The sequence below is a fragment of the Anoplopoma fimbria genome, chromosome 4 (genome assembly GCF_027596085.1).
Source record: "Anoplopoma fimbria isolate UVic2021 breed Golden Eagle Sablefish chromosome 4, Afim_UVic_2022, whole genome shotgun sequence".
Lineage (NCBI taxonomy): Eukaryota > Metazoa > Chordata > Actinopteri > Perciformes > Anoplopomatidae > Anoplopoma > Anoplopoma fimbria.
In genome coordinates, this window is record NC_072452.1 from 15,743,375 (window position 1) to 15,761,743 (window position 18,369).

The 18,369-nt window shown below is 39.4% G+C and overlaps 3 protein-coding genes across 8 annotated transcripts; 1 reads left to right on the forward strand and 2 right to left on the reverse strand.

The window, feature by feature from the left end:
- Positions 1–1,325: 1,325 nt before the first annotated feature.
- dnajc4 (DnaJ (Hsp40) homolog, subfamily C, member 4) lies at positions 1,326–6,060 on the reverse strand. Of its 3 annotated transcripts, XM_054597466.1 has the most exons (9): positions 5,902–6,060; positions 5,458–5,524; positions 4,825–4,949; positions 4,613–4,703; positions 4,078–4,259; positions 3,160–3,327; positions 2,646–2,732; positions 2,367–2,512; positions 1,326–2,277 (listed from the first exon to the last, which is right to left on the reverse strand). In XM_054597466.1, the coding sequence occupies exons 3-8, from the start codon at positions 4,914–4,916 to the stop codon at positions 2,416–2,418; spliced, it is 717 nt and encodes a 238-aa protein (XP_054453441.1). In that variant the 5' UTR covers positions 4,917–4,949; positions 5,458–5,524; positions 5,902–6,060; the 3' UTR covers positions 1,326–2,277; positions 2,367–2,415. The 3 variants fall into 3 exon arrangements, with proteins under 3 accessions (XP_054453441.1, XP_054453439.1, XP_054453440.1); XM_054597464.1 differs by having other exon boundaries at positions 1,326–2,512; XM_054597465.1 differs by having other exon boundaries at positions 1,326–2,512; positions 5,458–5,528.
- nudt22 (nudix (nucleoside diphosphate linked moiety X)-type motif 22) lies at positions 5,494–11,799 on the forward strand. Of its 3 annotated transcripts, none has more exons than XM_054597461.1 (7): positions 5,494–5,550; positions 8,306–8,474; positions 9,267–9,957; positions 10,029–10,148; positions 11,221–11,318; positions 11,417–11,510; positions 11,638–11,799. In XM_054597461.1, exons 2-7 carry the CDS (start codon positions 8,386–8,388, stop codon positions 11,782–11,784), a joined length of 1,239 nt encoding a protein of 412 aa, XP_054453436.1. In that variant the 5' UTR covers positions 5,494–5,550; positions 8,306–8,385; the 3' UTR covers positions 11,785–11,799. The 3 variants fall into 3 exon arrangements, with proteins under 3 accessions (XP_054453436.1, XP_054453437.1, XP_054453438.1); XM_054597462.1 differs by lacking the exon at positions 5,494–5,550 and adding an exon at positions 7,115–7,182; XM_054597463.1 differs by lacking the exon at positions 5,494–5,550 and adding an exon at positions 7,583–7,654.
- Positions 11,800–12,130: 331 nt separating this feature from the next.
- Positions 12,131–17,527, reverse strand: si:ch211-107m4.1 (heterogeneous nuclear ribonucleoprotein U-like protein 2). Of its 2 annotated transcripts, none has more exons than XM_054597460.1 (11): positions 16,803–17,527; positions 16,194–16,270; positions 15,839–16,081; positions 15,594–15,706; positions 15,148–15,414; positions 14,511–14,633; positions 14,169–14,258; positions 13,734–13,902; positions 13,002–13,229; positions 12,868–12,920; positions 12,131–12,222 (listed from the first exon to the last, which is right to left on the reverse strand). In XM_054597460.1, exons 1-11 carry the CDS (start codon positions 17,423–17,425, stop codon positions 12,148–12,150), a joined length of 2,061 nt encoding a protein of 686 aa, XP_054453435.1. In that variant the 5' UTR covers positions 17,426–17,527; the 3' UTR covers positions 12,131–12,147. The 2 variants fall into 2 exon arrangements, with proteins under 2 accessions (XP_054453435.1, XP_054453433.1); XM_054597458.1 differs by having other exon boundaries at positions 14,169–14,270.
- Positions 17,528–18,369: the final 842 nt, after the last annotated feature.

The following is an 18,369-nucleotide window of genomic DNA, read 5'->3' on the forward strand; positions in this document are numbered from 1 at the left end:
TGAGTACTCCAGTAGGGATTCTCCTTATTTTCTGACATTTCATTGACCAAAATGATTAATTGAGAAAAAGAATTGTCAGTTGCAGACTTATTAGTTTTCTGGTATGGGCAATATAATTATAAAATATGAAATTCTCAAACAATTAATAATTTCAACCTTTTTGATGTCAGAAGATGGTTTGATATTAAGCTGTCGTGGGTATTTCGAACATCCTTGCTACGGCCCTGGTGAGGAAATAATATTATTCTTACATTAATTATTGACCCTCTAAATGTTACCACAGTAAATATGAAGTTGCCCTACCTATCTACTTATTTAATTAAAACTCATTGCAAATGTTTGTATTGGGACAGAATTATCTAAAATGAGGCAGCATGGTGTAAAAGTCTGAGGGTCACTTTTCTATCAATGATTTATTTTCAACTCCGTATCGCGTTCTACTGTTTTCCAAATGATAAATAGGAGGGCATGCATGTGAGAGACACACAGGGTATTATTTCAGGAGTATAATCTGACACATCTACCTATGCAGCTCATTAAAATGAAGATAAAAGACAATTAGAGCTGTTTTCATAGCTGGTTTTGCGGTCTGTGTGTGTGTGTGTGTGTGTGTGTGTGGAGACATGCCAGAATCTCAGTCATTATAGTGTGTTTGGGTTATGACAGGGCACTCACACGCCACATGAGGGTGAGAGTGTCTGTAAACTGTGCAGGGTTATGTTATCTCCAGCTGAAGTCTCAGGACAAGGGCCGCTGGTGACAAGAACACAGAGAAGGAAAAAGGCAATATCTCTCCTTAAAACACAATTCACATGGTAGTTCTGTTCAGTAGTTTCATAGGTTCACTTGTGCATGTATTCTTTTAAAAGAACAACTAGAAACCAAGCATTTTTCCATGATGTCAGCAGCAAACAAATGTTGTGCACCCAGGATGTTCTTATGAATCGTTTCATAGAAGTTGATCTTTCATGTGAATGTAAATATGTAAATAAACATGCTGTGTACTGTATTGGTAAAGTCAGTTTTCCAGTTAATCCCATCTGCAGCTCCGAAATGTGAGATAAGAGGTTTAAAAGCGCTCTTCAAATGAACTTTAAAAGAGTATAACGGAAAATAGATTTCTGAATTCTGACGGAATGATCAATTATTGTCTAGATACTATCTGTCTACAACAGTACTGACTCATCTGTGTGGTTGCTCATTAAAAGGCAACTGTCTACATCTGGATGTCTGAGATTCTTCAGAGGAAATCATGTTCACTGGAGAAAAATAGTTTTAATCAGACAGACAGACACACACACACACAGTGTCTGTAGTCTGTTCTGTATTACAAAAACCAGAGCCGAATATGTGAATGAGAGACAAAACACAGAGAAGTAATGATTGATAAGAAAAAGTTTATCTTTTAATAATTTCCCTCCGACGTCCCTTCAAGTAAAAGATAAGGCAACAATCTCTTATATCGAAAAACTGAGAGGATAAAAGTGATGAAATAACCAGTGTACTTCTTTCCATTTAATGTGAACATTTTCATAGTCTCATTTGTAATACAATAGTTGGGACTATATTTAAATTACTCAGCACCACTCCTTATGAGTCATAACACTGACCTCCTTCTTCTCTGACTGTTTCTAATAAACCGAGGACCTTTCATTATGCATGGTAACACCCTGGTTCAACAGAGGGAACAATGAGGAGTTTGATGGTGATGTTCCAAGATCCATAACTGTCGGAAGTAAACAGGCATTGTAGCATGTTTTAACGAATTTGCTTGACAAACTATTGTTGCCAAAACGCTTCACTTTGCACGTGTTACACTTCGACCTCCTCAATCTCCCCCTGAACAGCCTTATCAAACCTTAGAGAATATCACCGAAATGTTCTTGTGTGCAAACTAATATATTATTTATATCCATAAAAGTCTCTTTCAGCAAGAAACTTATTGGCAATGCAGCTGGTGTGTTTGGTCTTGAGTAGATCAACTCATCCACTGTCATCTGGCGTTAATTCGCTGTTGTCTGTGAGCCAGACTAACAGCGATCATTTCCCGGTGAGTTCATTAGAGGCAGTTTAAATGTGTTCATTATGGATCCTTAACTTTGTGTGCACGCTGTAGCTGGATCCTTTTGACCGTCACATCACTTCAAATATTAATTCGTAAGTATAGATGTTTCAACAGACCAGGTCCAGTCTGATGAAGAAACCCATGTACGACCAGATGAAACCCTCCCACATCACACCCATGTTCTGTGTGTCTTCAAGTCCTCAGCATCACACCTGAGGACCAACACATCAACATGTTTCTTTAAATAAATAAACTTTAAAATCCTACAAACAAGTACCACTTTGATTCAGCAGCCCTCCACCTGCTGGCAGTTCAGACTCCATCATCTCGGAGCACAGTTGGAGAGTCTCCTACTTGCTGTCTCCATCATTGCGGACGTTGTATTTCTCCAGAAACTCGGCATGTTTCCGCCGCAGGATTTCTGTCTGTTTCTTAAAACCGTTGACCCTGAGAAACAGCACAGAAGACACCTTTACAGTCAGCTCCAGAAATAGACGTCACAAAACCCAAACAAATTTACTGATACCACCCAAATGTGCCATCAAGCAGAGGAAAAAAATAATGAAGTGTGTGCACTCACTTGGCCTTCTCTTTGGATTCATTGTAAATTTCTGTGATGGCTCGATCCTTCTCGTCCATGAAGTTATTGTGAACTTCTTCCAGTTTCCTGAGAGAGTCGGAAAAACACTTTAGTTAAGACATGACTCGCAAAATAACTTTGCTTAGCCTAAAAACTCGTCGCTCAGCAGGCACTCTGCATGCTCCGTTGTCTTTACGAGTTTGTACAGCTGTTATAACAGCTCTTCGGATCACAAAGAAGCGAATCTCCACAAACAAAAGTGGCACAGAGTCAATGTGTGAAAACAAATACAAGGTCACATGTCACGAGGTTGTGCCAACACACATGGCACAGAGACATGTCAACAAATAACCCCATTCACCTGGAAGTGAACGTGCAGCAAAGAAAAACACGGAGCAGAGAGGGATGTCAGGAAATAGGATGGATGGATATTATTGTCTTTCTAACATTCACCTTTTAACTGCTTTATAGTTTTTCCCTTTAAAAGTGTCTTCACTGTGTGTCGGATTTGTACCTGAAGAAGACGACGTGGGCTCCGATGCTGAGTGCTATGGTGAGGAAGCAGTAGCCCACCAGGCGAAAGTTTCTCGTCCTCCTCCTCTGCCACTCCTCTGCCGTCATCTCCTGTGCTTGAGACTGTCGAAACTGCTCCCAGTAACGAAAGTTCTCCTGGGTATTCGTACTGATGGTGAAGTGGATCAAGATTAATCATGATTGGTGAAGTCAAAAACTGGAGGTGTGACAGACGGTACAAATGTTAAAAGCAGTCTTAACTGAGTCTTTACTTTGGAAAGTCTGAAGGATTATTAATTAGTGAACTTGCACCAACTTCTTATGGACAAGAAACCGTTTCTAGTTCTGATTCTTCCACTTGGCTGTGTGGCAGTAAACTCTCACTGATTTGTTTTTTCCGAAAAACTAGGAAAACTTGAGATGTTAAATCTCAACTGGTTAACGGAATATAAAATTATTTGAACAATAATTTTAAAAAAAACAACGACCCGAAAACACAGTTTCCTGAAGATTGGTTTATGCTTCGTGCAGAAACAATGTGGAAAGCAAAGTTTATGGACTTGTGCGCAAGGTTGAGAATAACCTGACCCTTTAAACTACGTAACCTCCATTAAGGATTATCTAGAAATATAAATACAAAAATCTGGTCAATAATTGCAGGGGTAGTTTATTTTCTTTGGGAAGGTACAGAGATAAATTCTTCATTCAGCTTGGCTGCAGCACTTAAGGTCCAATGAGAGTGTTACAAAGAATGTCCCACAATGTCATAGTGTTGAAGTTGAAACTGCATGTCTTCTTGACAAAGAATCCGCCAATTGTTTTTTCCCCCTTGCATTAACATGTGACAGAGTGAGGAGGAAGGTCAGGTTAGGTGAGATTTATAAGAAAGCACAAACTGACAGATTGCGTAAATCTTCACCTGGCTCTGTAGCTGCTGTGACTGGAGTCAGATCTGAAGGCCTGGCCACCACCGTATGAATGTCTGATTTTAAAGTCATACTCCTTCCTACTCGGATCTTTGCTCAGCACTCGGTAGGCCTCGTTCAGCTCCACAAACTGGCTGTGCAGCGCTGGGTTGGTTGGGTCGCTGTCTGGGTGCAGCTGCATGATGAATGGGTCAATTACATTAACGAGGTATAAACCAAACAATTAACCACAATATATATTCTGGTGCAGACATCTGGTGCTAATTGGGATGTTTCTCTATTACACAAATGCATAGTTGTACATACATCCATATTTATGTTCTCTAAAGGGAGAGTTGTCTCAACCCTCAATTATGCCAAAACCACAAGGTAAATACACATGCACATCCTTATTTACAGTGGGAGCCATAACATGAAAACAAACAGTCAGGAAGCCCACTGTGGGAACATTTCAAAAGTAGAAACTGAGCTGTGAAAGACTGCCCCCATGTGGCGACACATGTTGTTGTTAATAAAATAGTAACTTACCTTCTTGGATTTGTCAAAAAATGCATTTTTAATTTCTTCCAAGGACGCATTGGATTTGACTCCCAGGCGATCGTAGTGATTCACAGCTTTTCTGTGGTTGAGAGAGCAAATAACTCAAAACCAAACAAAATACAAAGCAGAGAACCTGAACACAATCACTAAGATGTTTTCAGTCATTCTGATTCAATTCAACCCATTTACACAAAGTCTACCTGTGTGCGTAGCTCTGGGAGAGCAGACGCAGCCCGCTCTTGTAGCACCAAAGACAACTCTGACAAAGACGAAGCTGAGCCTCCAACTGCATGATGGAAAATGTCTGAGGTTCCACAAAGAGGACCTGTGCAAAGAGGAAAGATGTTAAAATCATTGATGATACAAAGAGCATTAAATCTTTAAATGTTTCTACTTATTATTAACCAAGTGGTCAGCCTCACAGCATATTACAATATAGATGTTGCACTTTTAATAAATAAATCTTGTAAATCTACTTCTGTTGGGAGGACACAGTCTGGTATTTTTTTTATCTAAAGTTTACATTTATTCAAAACCAACACTGGAGGCAGTATGCTTAAAAAAGGGCTGATCATGTTCATATTTTCTAAAGCAGTCCATTAATTTCCACCACAGTGGTAAGACATCCAACCATGGCCATATGTTAAATAGATTTTATGGACTAACTAGCCATAGGAGGAAAAATTTACATATTTTCAAAAAATGTAAATGTAATTAAAAGGTAATATATATTTATTAAGCTTGAAAACATATTGATATGTTAAATAAAAAAGATACACTGTTGATGGAAAAAGAGGTCAAAGTTGCTATTAAGACAAATTTCCTGTTTTTACCTTTTAGTGTGTTTCCATTGAAAAACGATGCAGTCAGCAGGTTTCCCCTCATCTGCTGACACGTGATCTGACTCAAGACAACAGCGGGATGAGGTAAGTAAATGTATTTGATCAAAGACACCAGCAGCTGGTCACAGCACCTTTCTTACTGTCTTCTGACACTTTAAACAACATTTATCATTCACTTCGTGCAACTTTGTATAGTTAGTTGTAAACATACTTTGAATTTAAAAAGTACTTCTGTATATACTTCCATAAGCCACACCACCACCTACAGGCTGCTGCAGACTGCACATGGATCAATACATGAAATAATCGATCCAATAGAGCGCACAGTGCTGCGGGGTCTCCAGCAGGGACACTTTGTCCTGAGCAGCAGAGCTAATGCTAGCTGTTAGCCGTCCGTCAGCTGCTCAGTGCTAGTGTTAGCTTGATAATAATTACCTCATTTATCTGGCGGTGTTGTGTGAAAGATGCAGAACACACTGAACAATGCGTTAAAGTCGGAACTTAACAAACAAGAGTGAGATCCCAGCAGGACTCAGTCCGTAGCAGTAGATGTCCTGTGGGCCTGTTGCGTAAACTCAGCCGCGTCAAGCTAGCTGCGATGAAACCGGAAGCCAGAAGATGTACCCTTCAAAATAAAACGTTACATACAATGTTATATTCTTTAAGAAAAAACTACAACTACACTTACACTATTTGTCAAGATCACGTTTTCATATGCAGTATCTGCTTTTAACTGTGACTTGCAACCATAGACTGTTCTTCCAACTCGTTGCCCAGGAATTTTATTTTGATTATGAGCGGAAGTTATTGTTGCTTCTAGACAGCTTGACACAATAACAAACACGCCCCATGCACGCGTTCCCCGAGATTTAACCCTATCGTTTCCGTATTCACCTACAGAGGTGAGATACATAATTTACTTATCGAACCACTATATCCTGAAAACTATGGAGGACGAAAAATGACATAAGTAAATAAATAAATGCATAAATAATTATATAAATAAATACAGGAATAAATAAATAAATGCTTAAATAAATGTTTGAATACAGAAATAAATAAATAAAAGAATAATTAAATGCTGAAATAAATACAGTAATAAATAAATGCTTAAATAAATACTGAAATAAATAAATAAAAGTATAAATAAATAAGTACATGCTGAAATAAATAAATACATGCTTAAATAAATGTTTGAATACAGAAATAAATAAATGCAATAATAATTAAATGCTGAAATAAATACAGTAATAAATAAATGTTTAAATAAATACAGTAATAAATAAATGCTTAAATAAATACTGAAATAAATAAATAAAAGTATAAATAAATAAGTAAATGCTGAAATAAATATAGAAATGAATACATTAATCTATAGATAAATAAATAAAAGTTAATTATCAAACAGGACATACATAAATACATATCCTACATTTATTTCTACATTTCTTTTCACTTACATTTATTTATTCATTTATTTATTTATACTTATGTCATTTTTCGTCCTCCATAGAAAACATCCAAACACATGTACTTTTTTTAAATATAGGTAAGAATGTATATTATACAGCTGTCAGTATCATATATCTGATGACCTGTTGTTTGGACTCTTGGTCACTGGATGGTGATAATGAACACAGTTTGCAGTCTGTCTAATAAAGAGGAAGAAAGTTCACTTGGTTCATCTTTGCCTTGCATACGCTTCCACATAGGAAGGTAAGATACAAACAACTTTTGTACCCAAATCTAACTTATTATAATAGTAACACATGCTCATTTTGTAACGTTACAGTAAAATGCAGGCGGCAGTATCACTTTACATGATACATTGTGATTGATACTCAGGTTCCTTGTGTCTGTGCTCAGCTGCTGGATGAACTGAAAGTAGTTCGTCTCTGATGTTATCAGTTAACAATCGGAACAGTTAACAACAGGAACTCAAGTAACTCAAATGAATCAGCAAAGAGAAACTGTACACCAGCCTGCAAACAGAAACAATAGGATTTTTTCGCTTTTTTGCTCTTTTTTAAAAGACTAAACATCTCTAGTTCGCATTACACCAACTTAAAATCAATAAGATGTTGTTTTTTGTTTTTTTTTATAAAGTAAGCAGTAAACCACTCAATGCTGCTCTTCGGGTTAACAAGCTGCACTTCTGGCCACAGCCCAGCTGGTGATGTCACTGCAGGTGATGCCTGTTTTTAGATTTAAATAAGATATTTTATTTTTTGTTTTAAATCATTTAACAATACAACTATACAAAAAATACAAATAAAAAAGAATGCATCAAATAAAAAATAACATAGTTAAATGTATTTAAAGGAAATGACAAATAAATATAAAACGAAATAAAATAAACTAACATTAAGCATGCCAGGAGTCAACATAAGTAAATAGAAAGTAATTTAGAGCACAGTCTCACAGTTGTAACACTTTTTTTTTTTTTTTTTTTTTTTTTTTTATGAAGTAATTGTCTCAATATATAAGCTCATTACAACATTAAAAGGTGTAAATTGTTGCACAATTACGAATGAGAAACAACAACCAAGACTGGGGCTCATCGTATCGTCTTTCTTTGATAATGCTGTGCAGAAATACACTAACTGGTTTGTTACTGGCCGGCTCGTTATAAATTGATCAACAATGACCTGTGCTGCCCAGAACTAATCTCTGAATATGTGCATGTGTACTTTGTGTGTGTGTTTGTGTATGAGGAGTGGTGAAGAGGCCTGACAAAGGTCTGCTTCCTGACCTCGATGGAGTTATTTACTTTGGTTTCTGATTCAGCTCTTTACATGTTTACAGTTTTTTGTTTCTTTCCTGTGTAAAATGTTAACAGCTGAGAACAAGGCGTACAGAGCTGCAGCCGTGCGAGTGAAGACACAAATCAAAGGCTTCAATGATAATCCACAGTGAGAGATGACGGACTCTGAGGTCTCTGTGCTGCTGCACTGTGCAGCCTGGAGGGGCCTGCTTCAGTCTCAAGTACAAGTGGAGCTCTCCGAAAGGTAGAAACGTCAACCATATACGTATATCATTATTAGGCCTTTCTACTTAAAAGAAACAATGGCTTAAACATGTGACATAGATATTGGGATCTGGGATTCATTTCAGCCCCAGTGGGCCACCGACATAGTAGACCTGTAATGATGCTATTAGCCACTTGTGGGACGATATATTGTCCCAAAAATAAGAACAATAAACAATATAATTGTCTTTTAGACCATTTTATGCCACTGATATAATGATGATATAATAACATAATAATGAAAAAATGCCATTTCAAAGAGAAACAAGCTTCTAATTCTTAAGAATATTCAGACATTTGAAAGTGAAAAAATATTAAAATATTCTAAATAAATAAAACTACACTATCAAAACAATTAATGAAATGGACTCTTGAGCTCTTTTCACAACATTTCCACTTAAATATTAAATATTTGTCACAGGGGTATAAAGAGTCATTCATTCTTTAGCAGGCATTATCCTGCCAATCAGTCTCCTTAATAGTCTGAACCTTTGTTATAAAAAAGTAACAACATATTAGCTATAAGTTAGATAAAGTAAAATCAACACTCCTCTCTCTCATTCGGTTAAATCTGCAAAATGTTCCCACATCGGAGCTCTGGACGATAAGTCGATGACTGAATATCATGTGACAGGCTTAATGTTTTTTATGGGATTTGTTGATGATAAGAAATATAGAATAACACAAGCATTGTCCTTAAATACATCAGTATGACACTGGACAAAATGTTTCTAACCTGAAGAGTTTGTTTTGTTCCTCTCCGTCTACACAGATTCAAAAGGCAGACGGATCCGTCCCTGGAGCAACAAATAGAGGAGGTGTGGACGGAGCGGGTGTCCAAGGAGCCGTGGCTTTTCAATGGGTCCAAATTCAGACTGCACTCTTTCTGCTCGGCCTCATCGTCCTCTGTTTCTCCCAAACGTCCACCCAACACTCATCCACCAACCATGCCCCTCTTAGACTGTGCGGAGCAACAGGGAGGGGATTTTAAACACAGTCGACAAAGGATGGATGAGATTTTGTGCATCAATGATTCTCTCCATGATGCTGTTCAGAAGAGCAGTTTGGACAAAATAAGTAGACCTGTGAATCAGAGAGAAATTGTAGATAGTGTTGGTGCATTTTCACAAGCTTCCTCCATTTACAGTGAATCTAAGATCATCTCAGCTGAACGTCCATCCAAAAACACAGATGACCAGGAGACCGCTCCGCTCCTCACTCTGAGATTAGGCCTTACCTGCTACAAAGATTACCTGGGAACAAACTGGTCGTGTCACGTGGCAGAGCTTCGTCAGCGTGGACAGGTGCAGTTCGGGGATCCTCTGGCTCTGCTGGCTCAGCCTCTGGGTGTGGGTGGCGTCCTGTGTACAGACGACGGTCAGGTGGTGTTGATCAGGAGGAGTCAGAGGGTGGCGGAGGCAGGGGGGCAGCTGGACATCCCCGGAGGTCACCCAGAGCCAAAGGTGAAGTACATGAAAGTGAATTCAGTGTCATTCAAATATGTATTATTAACACCATCGCTGCACCGCTTCAGGTGGTGTGTGAGCGTCTGGGCCAGGCTGTGTGTGAGGAGCAGATCAGTGTGGACATGATGCAGCAGAGGGCCGTCGTCATGGAGCTGTTCTCGTCCGTGTGCGCCGAGATCAGAGACGAGGTGGGGGGAAATAAAGTCCACTCTCAGCTTTTTAGTTCATGTCAAGTTAATGTTTAGAAACTTTCATGATTAAAGGTGCAGTGTGTAGGATCTGGCGGCATCCAACAGTGAGGTTGCAGAATGGAGATCTATGGCTGCCAATACAAAACATAAAAACACAAATTTCCCTATCTATAACCAGTGTTTTATTTATCCATTCTGAGCTACTGTAGAAAAATGGTGGTTAAATAAATAAATAAATACTACACTGTTCCTTTAATAGAATAAAAAAAAAGGTGCAGAGCTTTAAATGCTTCTTTATTTCCTGATAAGTTGTTAGTAAATAAATGCAATGATTATAACAAATGGGTTAACATTTTGTAATCTCTTAATATTGTTGATTTATTTTCGATTGATCATTTAGTCTTTGAAATATCAGAAATTTGTCAAAAAAGTATTTTCAAATTACTTCTCCAATCATCCAAAAAATGATATTCAGTTTATTACAACATAAGCCAAATAAAGGCATCAAATCCTCACATTTGGAAACCTAGAACCAGCAAATATTTAAATATTTTGCGTTTTAATGAATTACATGATTCATTAATCCTAAAAATTGTTGTTCATTAATACTGTGTTGATCAACTTATCATTTAAATGTTTCAGCTGTTTCAGCAAGTTCAGGGTCAGACTGTTTCTGTCCTTCAGTGATAAACTAAGAAATCAGCAGGTTTAAGACAAATGCAAATGACTCGTTGAAAGATCATTAAAACAAGGAAAAATAACTGTTCTGACAGATTAACTGTGGTGGCTGCACTTGAAACTTCTGTGTAGAATAATAAGTGATCATAACATCATTCAAATTTATCAGAAAGCATTTATTGGTGAAAATTGACTTTCTGTGCTGATATTGCACCTTACTGATTGTTGAACCTGTTTTTCTTGTATTAATGTAAAGGAAATATGAAACAATATTCACATTTTCCAAAATATTGAAGAGCCCGGCCAGCATTTTAATACAATTTAGAAGTAGATAGAGAAAATCCACATTATACCATATTAACTTAAGAAGCTTCCCTCCGTCCTTCTGCAGGTGAATATTCCTCTGAGCTCCCTCGGAGAGCCGGTCCTGATGGGCGTCGCTCTGAATCACACCAGCGCCGGCAGACCAAGTGCAGAGTTCTACGTCAGGTTCTCATTCCCTCGCTTTTGATTTACAGGATAGAAGTTTGATTTGAAAACCTTTATAAATATATAATGTAGAGTCTATGTTATTGTAATGTCCTCAGCTGCTCGTTGACATCGGATGAAGTCAGAAAGTTGTACTGGAAAGGAGGAGCGGAGGCCAGTGAGTCCACAGATATCATCTTTATAGGCAGAACGGTGAGTAAGCTCAAGTTACAGATCAACTCATGAATGAGCTTTCTTGTTTTGGCAGTCGCATTAGAAGCAGAGTACGCTTTATAAAAAGATACACAGGACTGCATCGTGTTTTCCCTGAATTTTGTAGGAGTTGATGCAGCTGGACAGGAGCAGCCCTCTGTGGTCGGAGTTGTGTCCGTCAGCTAAAGGAGCCGTGCTGCTTTATCAGACGGTGAAGCCAGACGGCGAGCGAGGCCAGAGCAGACGACACGACGCTCAGCCGACCGCATCATAAAAATACATCCACATAACCAAATGTGTACAAACACAAAGAGCTGAGGGATTTATTACTCTTTGACTCTCTGACCAATACTGGTGTTCACAAAATACTGTGTATGATTCATCGTTTGTAAACTGTAAAAACATGACTGAATTAAAAAAATATTTTGAATAAAAAAATCCTTAAAAGTGATGTCGTTATTGCCAGTAGAAATGATTAAAAACCTCAAAATTGATTATCTTTGATTGGTCAAAGCAGGGAGTGCAACATATTCTGTAGTCTCTAGTTCTTAAAAAACTTCTTGCTGGTTTAGTTAGGAAGTGACATCAGTAGAACGATTGTCCTTGTAAACACAGATGTGCAGCGGCATCTGTTTCTTCACCAGTAACCTTCATATCCGCTGTAACCAGCGTCTCTGTAGTAGCAGCCCTGCTCCTGATGAGGCACACTCCACTGAAATGAAAATCACATAAAAAGACAATGAGATTTGGTTAAAAAGGAAAACTTAAGGAGGCTGTTGCTGAGGTAATAAGAATCATTCAGCTGTTTAAGAAGCAGCTAAATGCTCAAATTTGATCCGACTGCTTAGATTCAGCTAACCCAAACGTTCCACGAAGAAATAAATCGTGATTAAGGTTATTATATAGATTAAAATAGCAGTAGGAATTGTTCCTACAATACATCTATAATTTATCTTCTTCTGACTAAATTAAAGCCTCAAGTTAGTGCCTACATTACTGACCTTATGACCTCCTCACTGGTGTATTTGTTAAGCCGTGGCTTCTATAAATTGACCTCTTCAGCCTAAAACCAAGTAAAGAAAAGAACTATGGCAATTTTTACGGTTCAAATGTAATACTACATTAGTTTGATACTCATGATGGAGTTTCCTTAATAAGAAATTTTAGATATAATTCAAATTAAGTGTAAAAATCTTCCTTTATACTGAACTTGGTTGATTTCTAAAAGACGATGAGGTTCAGGACACCACAACCTCTTCAACCTTAAAGTGCATCTTAGCTAACGACAAAGCAACAGCCCCAAATGATGTTACAGTGAGGGTTGTTGTGGAGGATTTCCCAGTCATATAACACTCACATATCTTGGCTGTTGCCTCCATGGCTGCATGTTGAGTCTTGTGTCGTTCCACCCTACGAGGACAACAAAGAGATCAACTAACATCCTAAAATATCAAGTCTCCCAACATGTTGCCCGCCATTTCTCACGCTCACCGTGATGTCCGGTCCACTGGATCTTGTGGGAGGATGGAGGGCCGTGAGGGTGGGGTCTCTTCTTTTGAAGTCGGTGTTTCTTCTTCTCCTGTTTGGGGACGGGGGGCAGCAGTCTGCGAGCCTCATCGCTGTACTCCTGCAGGAGCGTCTGTGCCTCCTCCTGAGGCAGCTCGACGTACTGCAGCTCCTCCAGCAGGTCGCTGTGCTGCTCCGGAAGACTGCAGCTCACTGGAGACGAGAGGGGGAGGTTTAGTTGTAGTAGACGAAAACAAGGTGTATGTGGTGTTCAGTCTGCATGGGACCCATTCATATGACTGTGCCGTCCCTGGTTTACCTGATTGTCAGCATTACCAGAGACTCCAGTTTGTAGTGAAGTTTCAAACACGTCAAGCCTGGTTCAAGACCTCTAACTGGCTTCCCACATCCCTTAAGATATCCAGCATTCAAATAGAATAATGATAACAAAATGATCAGGCTAATACACCTCTTTTTACCCACCAAAATATATGTCTTGTTTCTCTCCTTGGGGAGTTAATTAAATGACTCCAAAAGAGATGAGATGATATCTTAATGTAAATATGAATAGTTTCCATCCCCAATAGAAACGTCTTTCAGATCACCTGCTGAAACCAGTTCAACCCAAATCTTCTTTGTCCCTAAATTGGCATTGAGGTATCTTCTTATGATTAATTTAGATGGTATTCTTCCTAATAAAATGTGCACAAGTCACACCTTGGAGTTTGAGCAGGGCGGTCTCAGGGATCTGCTCCCCGTTGCTCATCTGGTGCAGGGCGAGTCGTCTTTTCCACTCGTCCGCTGAGGGAAAGACGACCACCACCCGCCGCCTGAAGCCTGTGAACAGCTGCAGCTTGTAACGCCGCGCAGAGAAGAGGATGTTACACTAGAAAGAGAGATGGGAAAAAGAGAATATGATAAGAGAGCTGAGGAGGTGGAATACAAAGTCCAAGTACTGTTATGGCCAAGTATGTTTCAATGATTCAATTAATAATTAATTACACACGCTTATGCTTATATGACGAGTTTGTTAAAACAATACTGAACAGCTATCAAACTGAAAAAAGATATTTGAAAATATGTTAATATAAAATCATTTAAAAGGAGATTTCAGAGTTAAATTGATGTGTTCAGTATGGAAGTGTTAGTTACCTGGTCGAGGATGTAATTGCCCGGAGTCTGAGCAGCCAACTTGATCAAATCAGTTAGACACTGAGAGGCCTGCTGCAGCCTGCTGTCCTTCTGTCCACCACTCTACACACACACACACACACACACACACACACACACACACACACACACACACACACACACACACACACACACACACACACACACACACACACACACACACACACACACACACACACACACACACACACACACACACACACACACACACACACACACACACACACCAGCTGGTCAGAAGTTGAACATCACCTTTGAATGTGAATATAAAGCACGAGAGTGAAGACGAGAGTTTTGACTGACGATCATGCATGCGAGCAGCTCCTCAGTGCCCAGCAGCTTGTACCGCTTTTCAGGGTGCTGCTTCATGTGAGTCCTGGCCCAGTGGCTCTTCCCAGAACCGGGAAGACCAACCATCAACAACACCTGGAGGGAGAGGGGGAGAACGATTACAATACAACAACTTGTAATGAATACTTTTATTTACTTTCTGAAAAGATGTTCTTTGTAGCCACACTAGCAAGCATGGCTCTAGGGATGGTAATGTCTGTCTGTCGTTTGGTCCATAAACAACAAACCTTTTTACCACAAGGAGTAACCAATGAACCAATGTTTTTAAATAAAAAAAATTCTAATCGATGAGTTGATTTAATCTTCAGATCTGTAAAACGGAGTTTATCCACAAAGAATTATGCAAAAGCACCCCTTGGAGATGTGCTCATAAGTTTCTTGGAAATAAGTAATTTAGCACGAAAAAGCATAAAAAACAACTAATCATCTTAAGAAATCTAAGTCAACTAAGACCAAAACAACCCATTAGTCAACTTATCGAATTAAGATATACAGCCCCACAGGGATGCATAAAAAACACCATGTGATAATGTGAATTCTGCATTTGGCCAAATTGAAATACTTTGGATGGATAGTTGCCGTCTCTCACCTCACACTGTGCTCTGGAGGAAGGAGGCAATGTGGTGCGCACCCTCTGCCAAGCAGAGAGAGCTGCCAGCGGTGTGAACCCTGGAGGACCAGGGTACCAGGGAGGAGCTGTGGGGTCCAGGAGGACTCTGACTGAACAGCTCTTACAGAGAACGTGAGGAAACAGAGGACGACCCAGCAGCACAGAGGCCTCCAGGGAAAAGGCCTCACCCATGACACGACTGTTCTTATGGAAAGAGAGTTCAACGGCACCGTCTGTGGAGAAGGACTGTCGATGTGCATGTGTAAACAGGACACACACACAACAAACAGTTGGGATCAGAAAAAAATAACTCAAACTTTTAGAAAATAGATTTTTCTATTTTTTTGTGACAAGACAACAGCAAGACAGAAAGAGTTTCAAAGAATCCAAATAGAGGAAGAATTGAAGAGAAATGTGTGACTTACAGCATAACAGCCAATGATGTCTCCCTCTGAGAGGAGTTCTCCAAACGCTTCCTCCTTCCCACCTGTCACTTTTTTACCGCGCCCGTCATAAGCAAAAGAGAACTCATCTTCACCTGGTATGAGACAGTTAGATAGCAATAAAGGGAAAGAAGAAAGGGACATTAACAACAATAACACATCTCCAAAAGTTGCTATGTTCAAATCCATTATTCTAAAATGAACCTAATAATGAATCTAATTCTTACCCAGCATTAGAGAGGTGTTGGCCATAGACCAGCCCACTCTCAGGCCACAAGGATCCATGTGCTCTTGTTCCTCCAGCTGTGTAGTGAACAACTTCCTCTCCAGTCTCACTTCAAAGCCCACCCTGCCCTGCAGCACCCCGTGGGTGAGCCTGCATCCTGACCACAGCGAGGGGAATCGGGCCCAGAACCGCAGCTGGCCACATGAGCCATCAGGACCCACCTCAAAGTGGAGGTGACTGTCGTCTGTGCAGACAACAGAATGTCAGGGATTCAACATGCTTATCATAGTTTAAATCAATTTCACTAACTGAAGTCTGTTTCATGTTGGTGTGGTGCGTGTTGTCCAAAGACTTACATGGATCTAGTCTAACTTTATCTTCATCCTCCTTCTCCGCCTCCTCTCTGTCCACTAGAGCTGGAGGTGATTTGGCTCTGGTTTGAGAGGAGAAAGAGACAAATGTGCTGCATTACAACACCCTTTACATAAAAAGTCCCTAAAGAGATTTTTAAAGACAAGTTTAGTATTGTTTTGCTATGTTTCAATCCAAACCCTGTCAAAATGTTTAATTCCCACACTGTCTCATCTGCATATTCAGACAGCCTATCTTTTCTACATTGTTCTTCTTTTCTGGTACAACTGAAAGATTTACTTCATCCTCCCGTCTATACATAGATCCCCCCACAGTAGTGGTGCAATATAAAATGATTATGGAGAGGGAACCTTAAATATTAGGGGACATTGGTCAATCAAAATCCACTATTTTATAATTGAGTATTTCAACTTGCTCTTAAAGAGTGAATAGTGGTGCTCAAATGTGTACTTTCCAGCTCTGCACCTAACCAACAGTCCACAAATACCTGTAGTATAATCCAAATGTATACTTTAAGTGCATATTTTGGGTGAGCATGAAACTTTTAAATGCTTCTTTACAAAACTGCCATCTGAAATCTATTCTAGTGTTACCTTTTGTATCGTATCTCCTCCTTGAACTCGTAGAAAGCTCTTCCTCTGCCCATCTCCTCTGATGATCTCCTTTCTCCTCCAGGATCCTCTGCTCCTCCCTGCTGCACCTCAGCTCCTCTCTCCTCCGCCTGGTACCCTGCTACACACTCTGACACACTCTCTGAGTCGTGTTGTATAGTTGAAACACTCTCTGAGTCGTGCTGTATAGTTGACACACTCTCTGAGTCGTGTTGTATAGTTGAAACACTCTCTGAGTCGTGTTGTATAGTTGAAACACTCTCTGAGTCGTGTTGTATAGTTGACACACTCTCTGAGTCGTGTTGTGGTGAAGGCACGCCGGTGTGGGTCTCTGTCTGGGTGGAGCTGTCTGTGAAGTCTCGGGTGAAGTCTGGTCCACATCGCTCCGTGACAACAGCTCCTGTCGGTCTGTGGACGTCCTCCGGAGCTGGAGGTGTCGGTGAGCGGTCATGTTGTAGTTTTAGCTCTTCACCCTGTCCTGCCTCTAACGCGGACCACAGTCTGCCCAACAGCTCAGCCTTCAGCCCCTTGTTGTCCAACCCGAGTTCTTGGAGTCTGGACCGCAGCTCGGGCACTTTTAACTTTTTGATGTCAGTAAGCTTCATTTCTACCGTGTGAGGACAACTTCAGGAAAGAAAAAAGGGACTAAAAGTAAACTGAAACATAAGAGAAGAGGTTTGGATCAAAAACATCAGTTCATTGGTTCAATGTGGTGCCCTGGTTTGTGATTGGCTCTTTTCTTCTTCTTCACTTTAAATGTTGGTAGACTAGACACTCGGAGGGGTTATGCTGCCACCAAATGGTTAAGAATGGTACTACACCCGGTGTTGAAACATGGATGATCCACATTTTCTTAGGCTTTATTCTTTTCTTTTTTTTCACCGCTATTTACTAATAAAGTAAAACAAAACTGTGAACACAATAACCAGATGTATTGTTCCGCAGTGGTGGAAAAAGTACCAATACCACAATGTAAAAAATACTCCACAATAAGTAAAAGTTCTGCATTCAAATCCATAATTTAAGTATTATCAGTATACTATCAAAAGTAAAAGTACTCATTCTGCTGTTAAAACTTTTATGTCAGTGTTTCACTATAACGCATGACGGTTTTTTTTGGATTATAACTACAGCTGCATTAATGTGTATGATGCATTTCAATGCTATAGATTAAAGGAGTGCTCATTTTATATCTCCGAAAACACAAATTTTCATGCTCAGACAAAACATCCCTGTTTTCAGCTTTGTGATGTTGCATTTTCCATCTGATTCAAGATTTTTTTTAAATACCTTATCTTTATTAAGAAGTATCATCATTTTCTCAACCCATAAAGGAACACTTAATCCTTCAGTTCTTCAGAAAAAATACAAAACCACCACATTTGGAGATACATGGTTTTCACTGGACACAGAGTGGATAAAAAACTGTAATCTAAAAAGTAACTGAATCTGTCAGATAAATATAGTGGGGTAAAAAGTACAATATATACCACTGAGATGTAGTGGAGTGGAATTGATAAATTGTATAAAATGGAAATACTTGAGTAAA

Excerpts from the sequence above, each read along its gene's own strand:
- dnajc4 (XM_054597466.1), bottom strand. The coding sequence starts at position 4,916 with ATGCAGTTGGAGGCTCAGCTTCGTCTTTGTCAGAGTTGTCTTTGGTGC. Across the intron at positions 3,328-4,077 it reads CACAGCAGCTACAGAGCCAG|TACGAATACCCAGGAGAACT; the intron begins GTGAAGATTTAC and ends CTTCACCATCAG. Across the intron at positions 2,733-3,159 it reads GCCCACGTCGTCTTCTTCAG|GAAACTGGAAGAAGTTCACA; the intron begins GTACAAATCCGA and ends CGACTCTCTCAG.
- nudt22 (XM_054597461.1), top strand. The coding sequence starts at position 8,386 with ATGACGGACTCTGAGGTCTCTGTGCTGCTGCACTGTGCAGCCTGGAGG. Across the intron at positions 11,319-11,416 it reads AGTGCAGAGTTCTACGTCAG|CTGCTCGTTGACATCGGATG; the intron begins GTTCTCATTCCC and ends TAATGTCCTCAG. Across the intron at positions 11,511-11,637 it reads TCATCTTTATAGGCAGAACG|GAGTTGATGCAGCTGGACAG; the intron begins GTGAGTAAGCTC and ends TGAATTTTGTAG.
- si:ch211-107m4.1 (XM_054597458.1), bottom strand. The coding sequence starts at position 17,425 with ATGAAGCTTACTGACATCAAAAAGTTAAAAGTGCCCGAGCTGCGGTCC. Across the intron at positions 13,903-14,168 it reads GCAATTACATCCTCGACCAG|TGTAACATCCTCTTCTCTGC; the intron begins GTAACTAACACT and ends CTCTCTTTCTAG. Across the intron at positions 12,223-12,867 it reads GGAGGCAACAGCCAAGATAT|TGGAGTGTGCCTCATCAGGA; the intron begins GTGAGTGTTATA and ends TTTTCATTTCAG.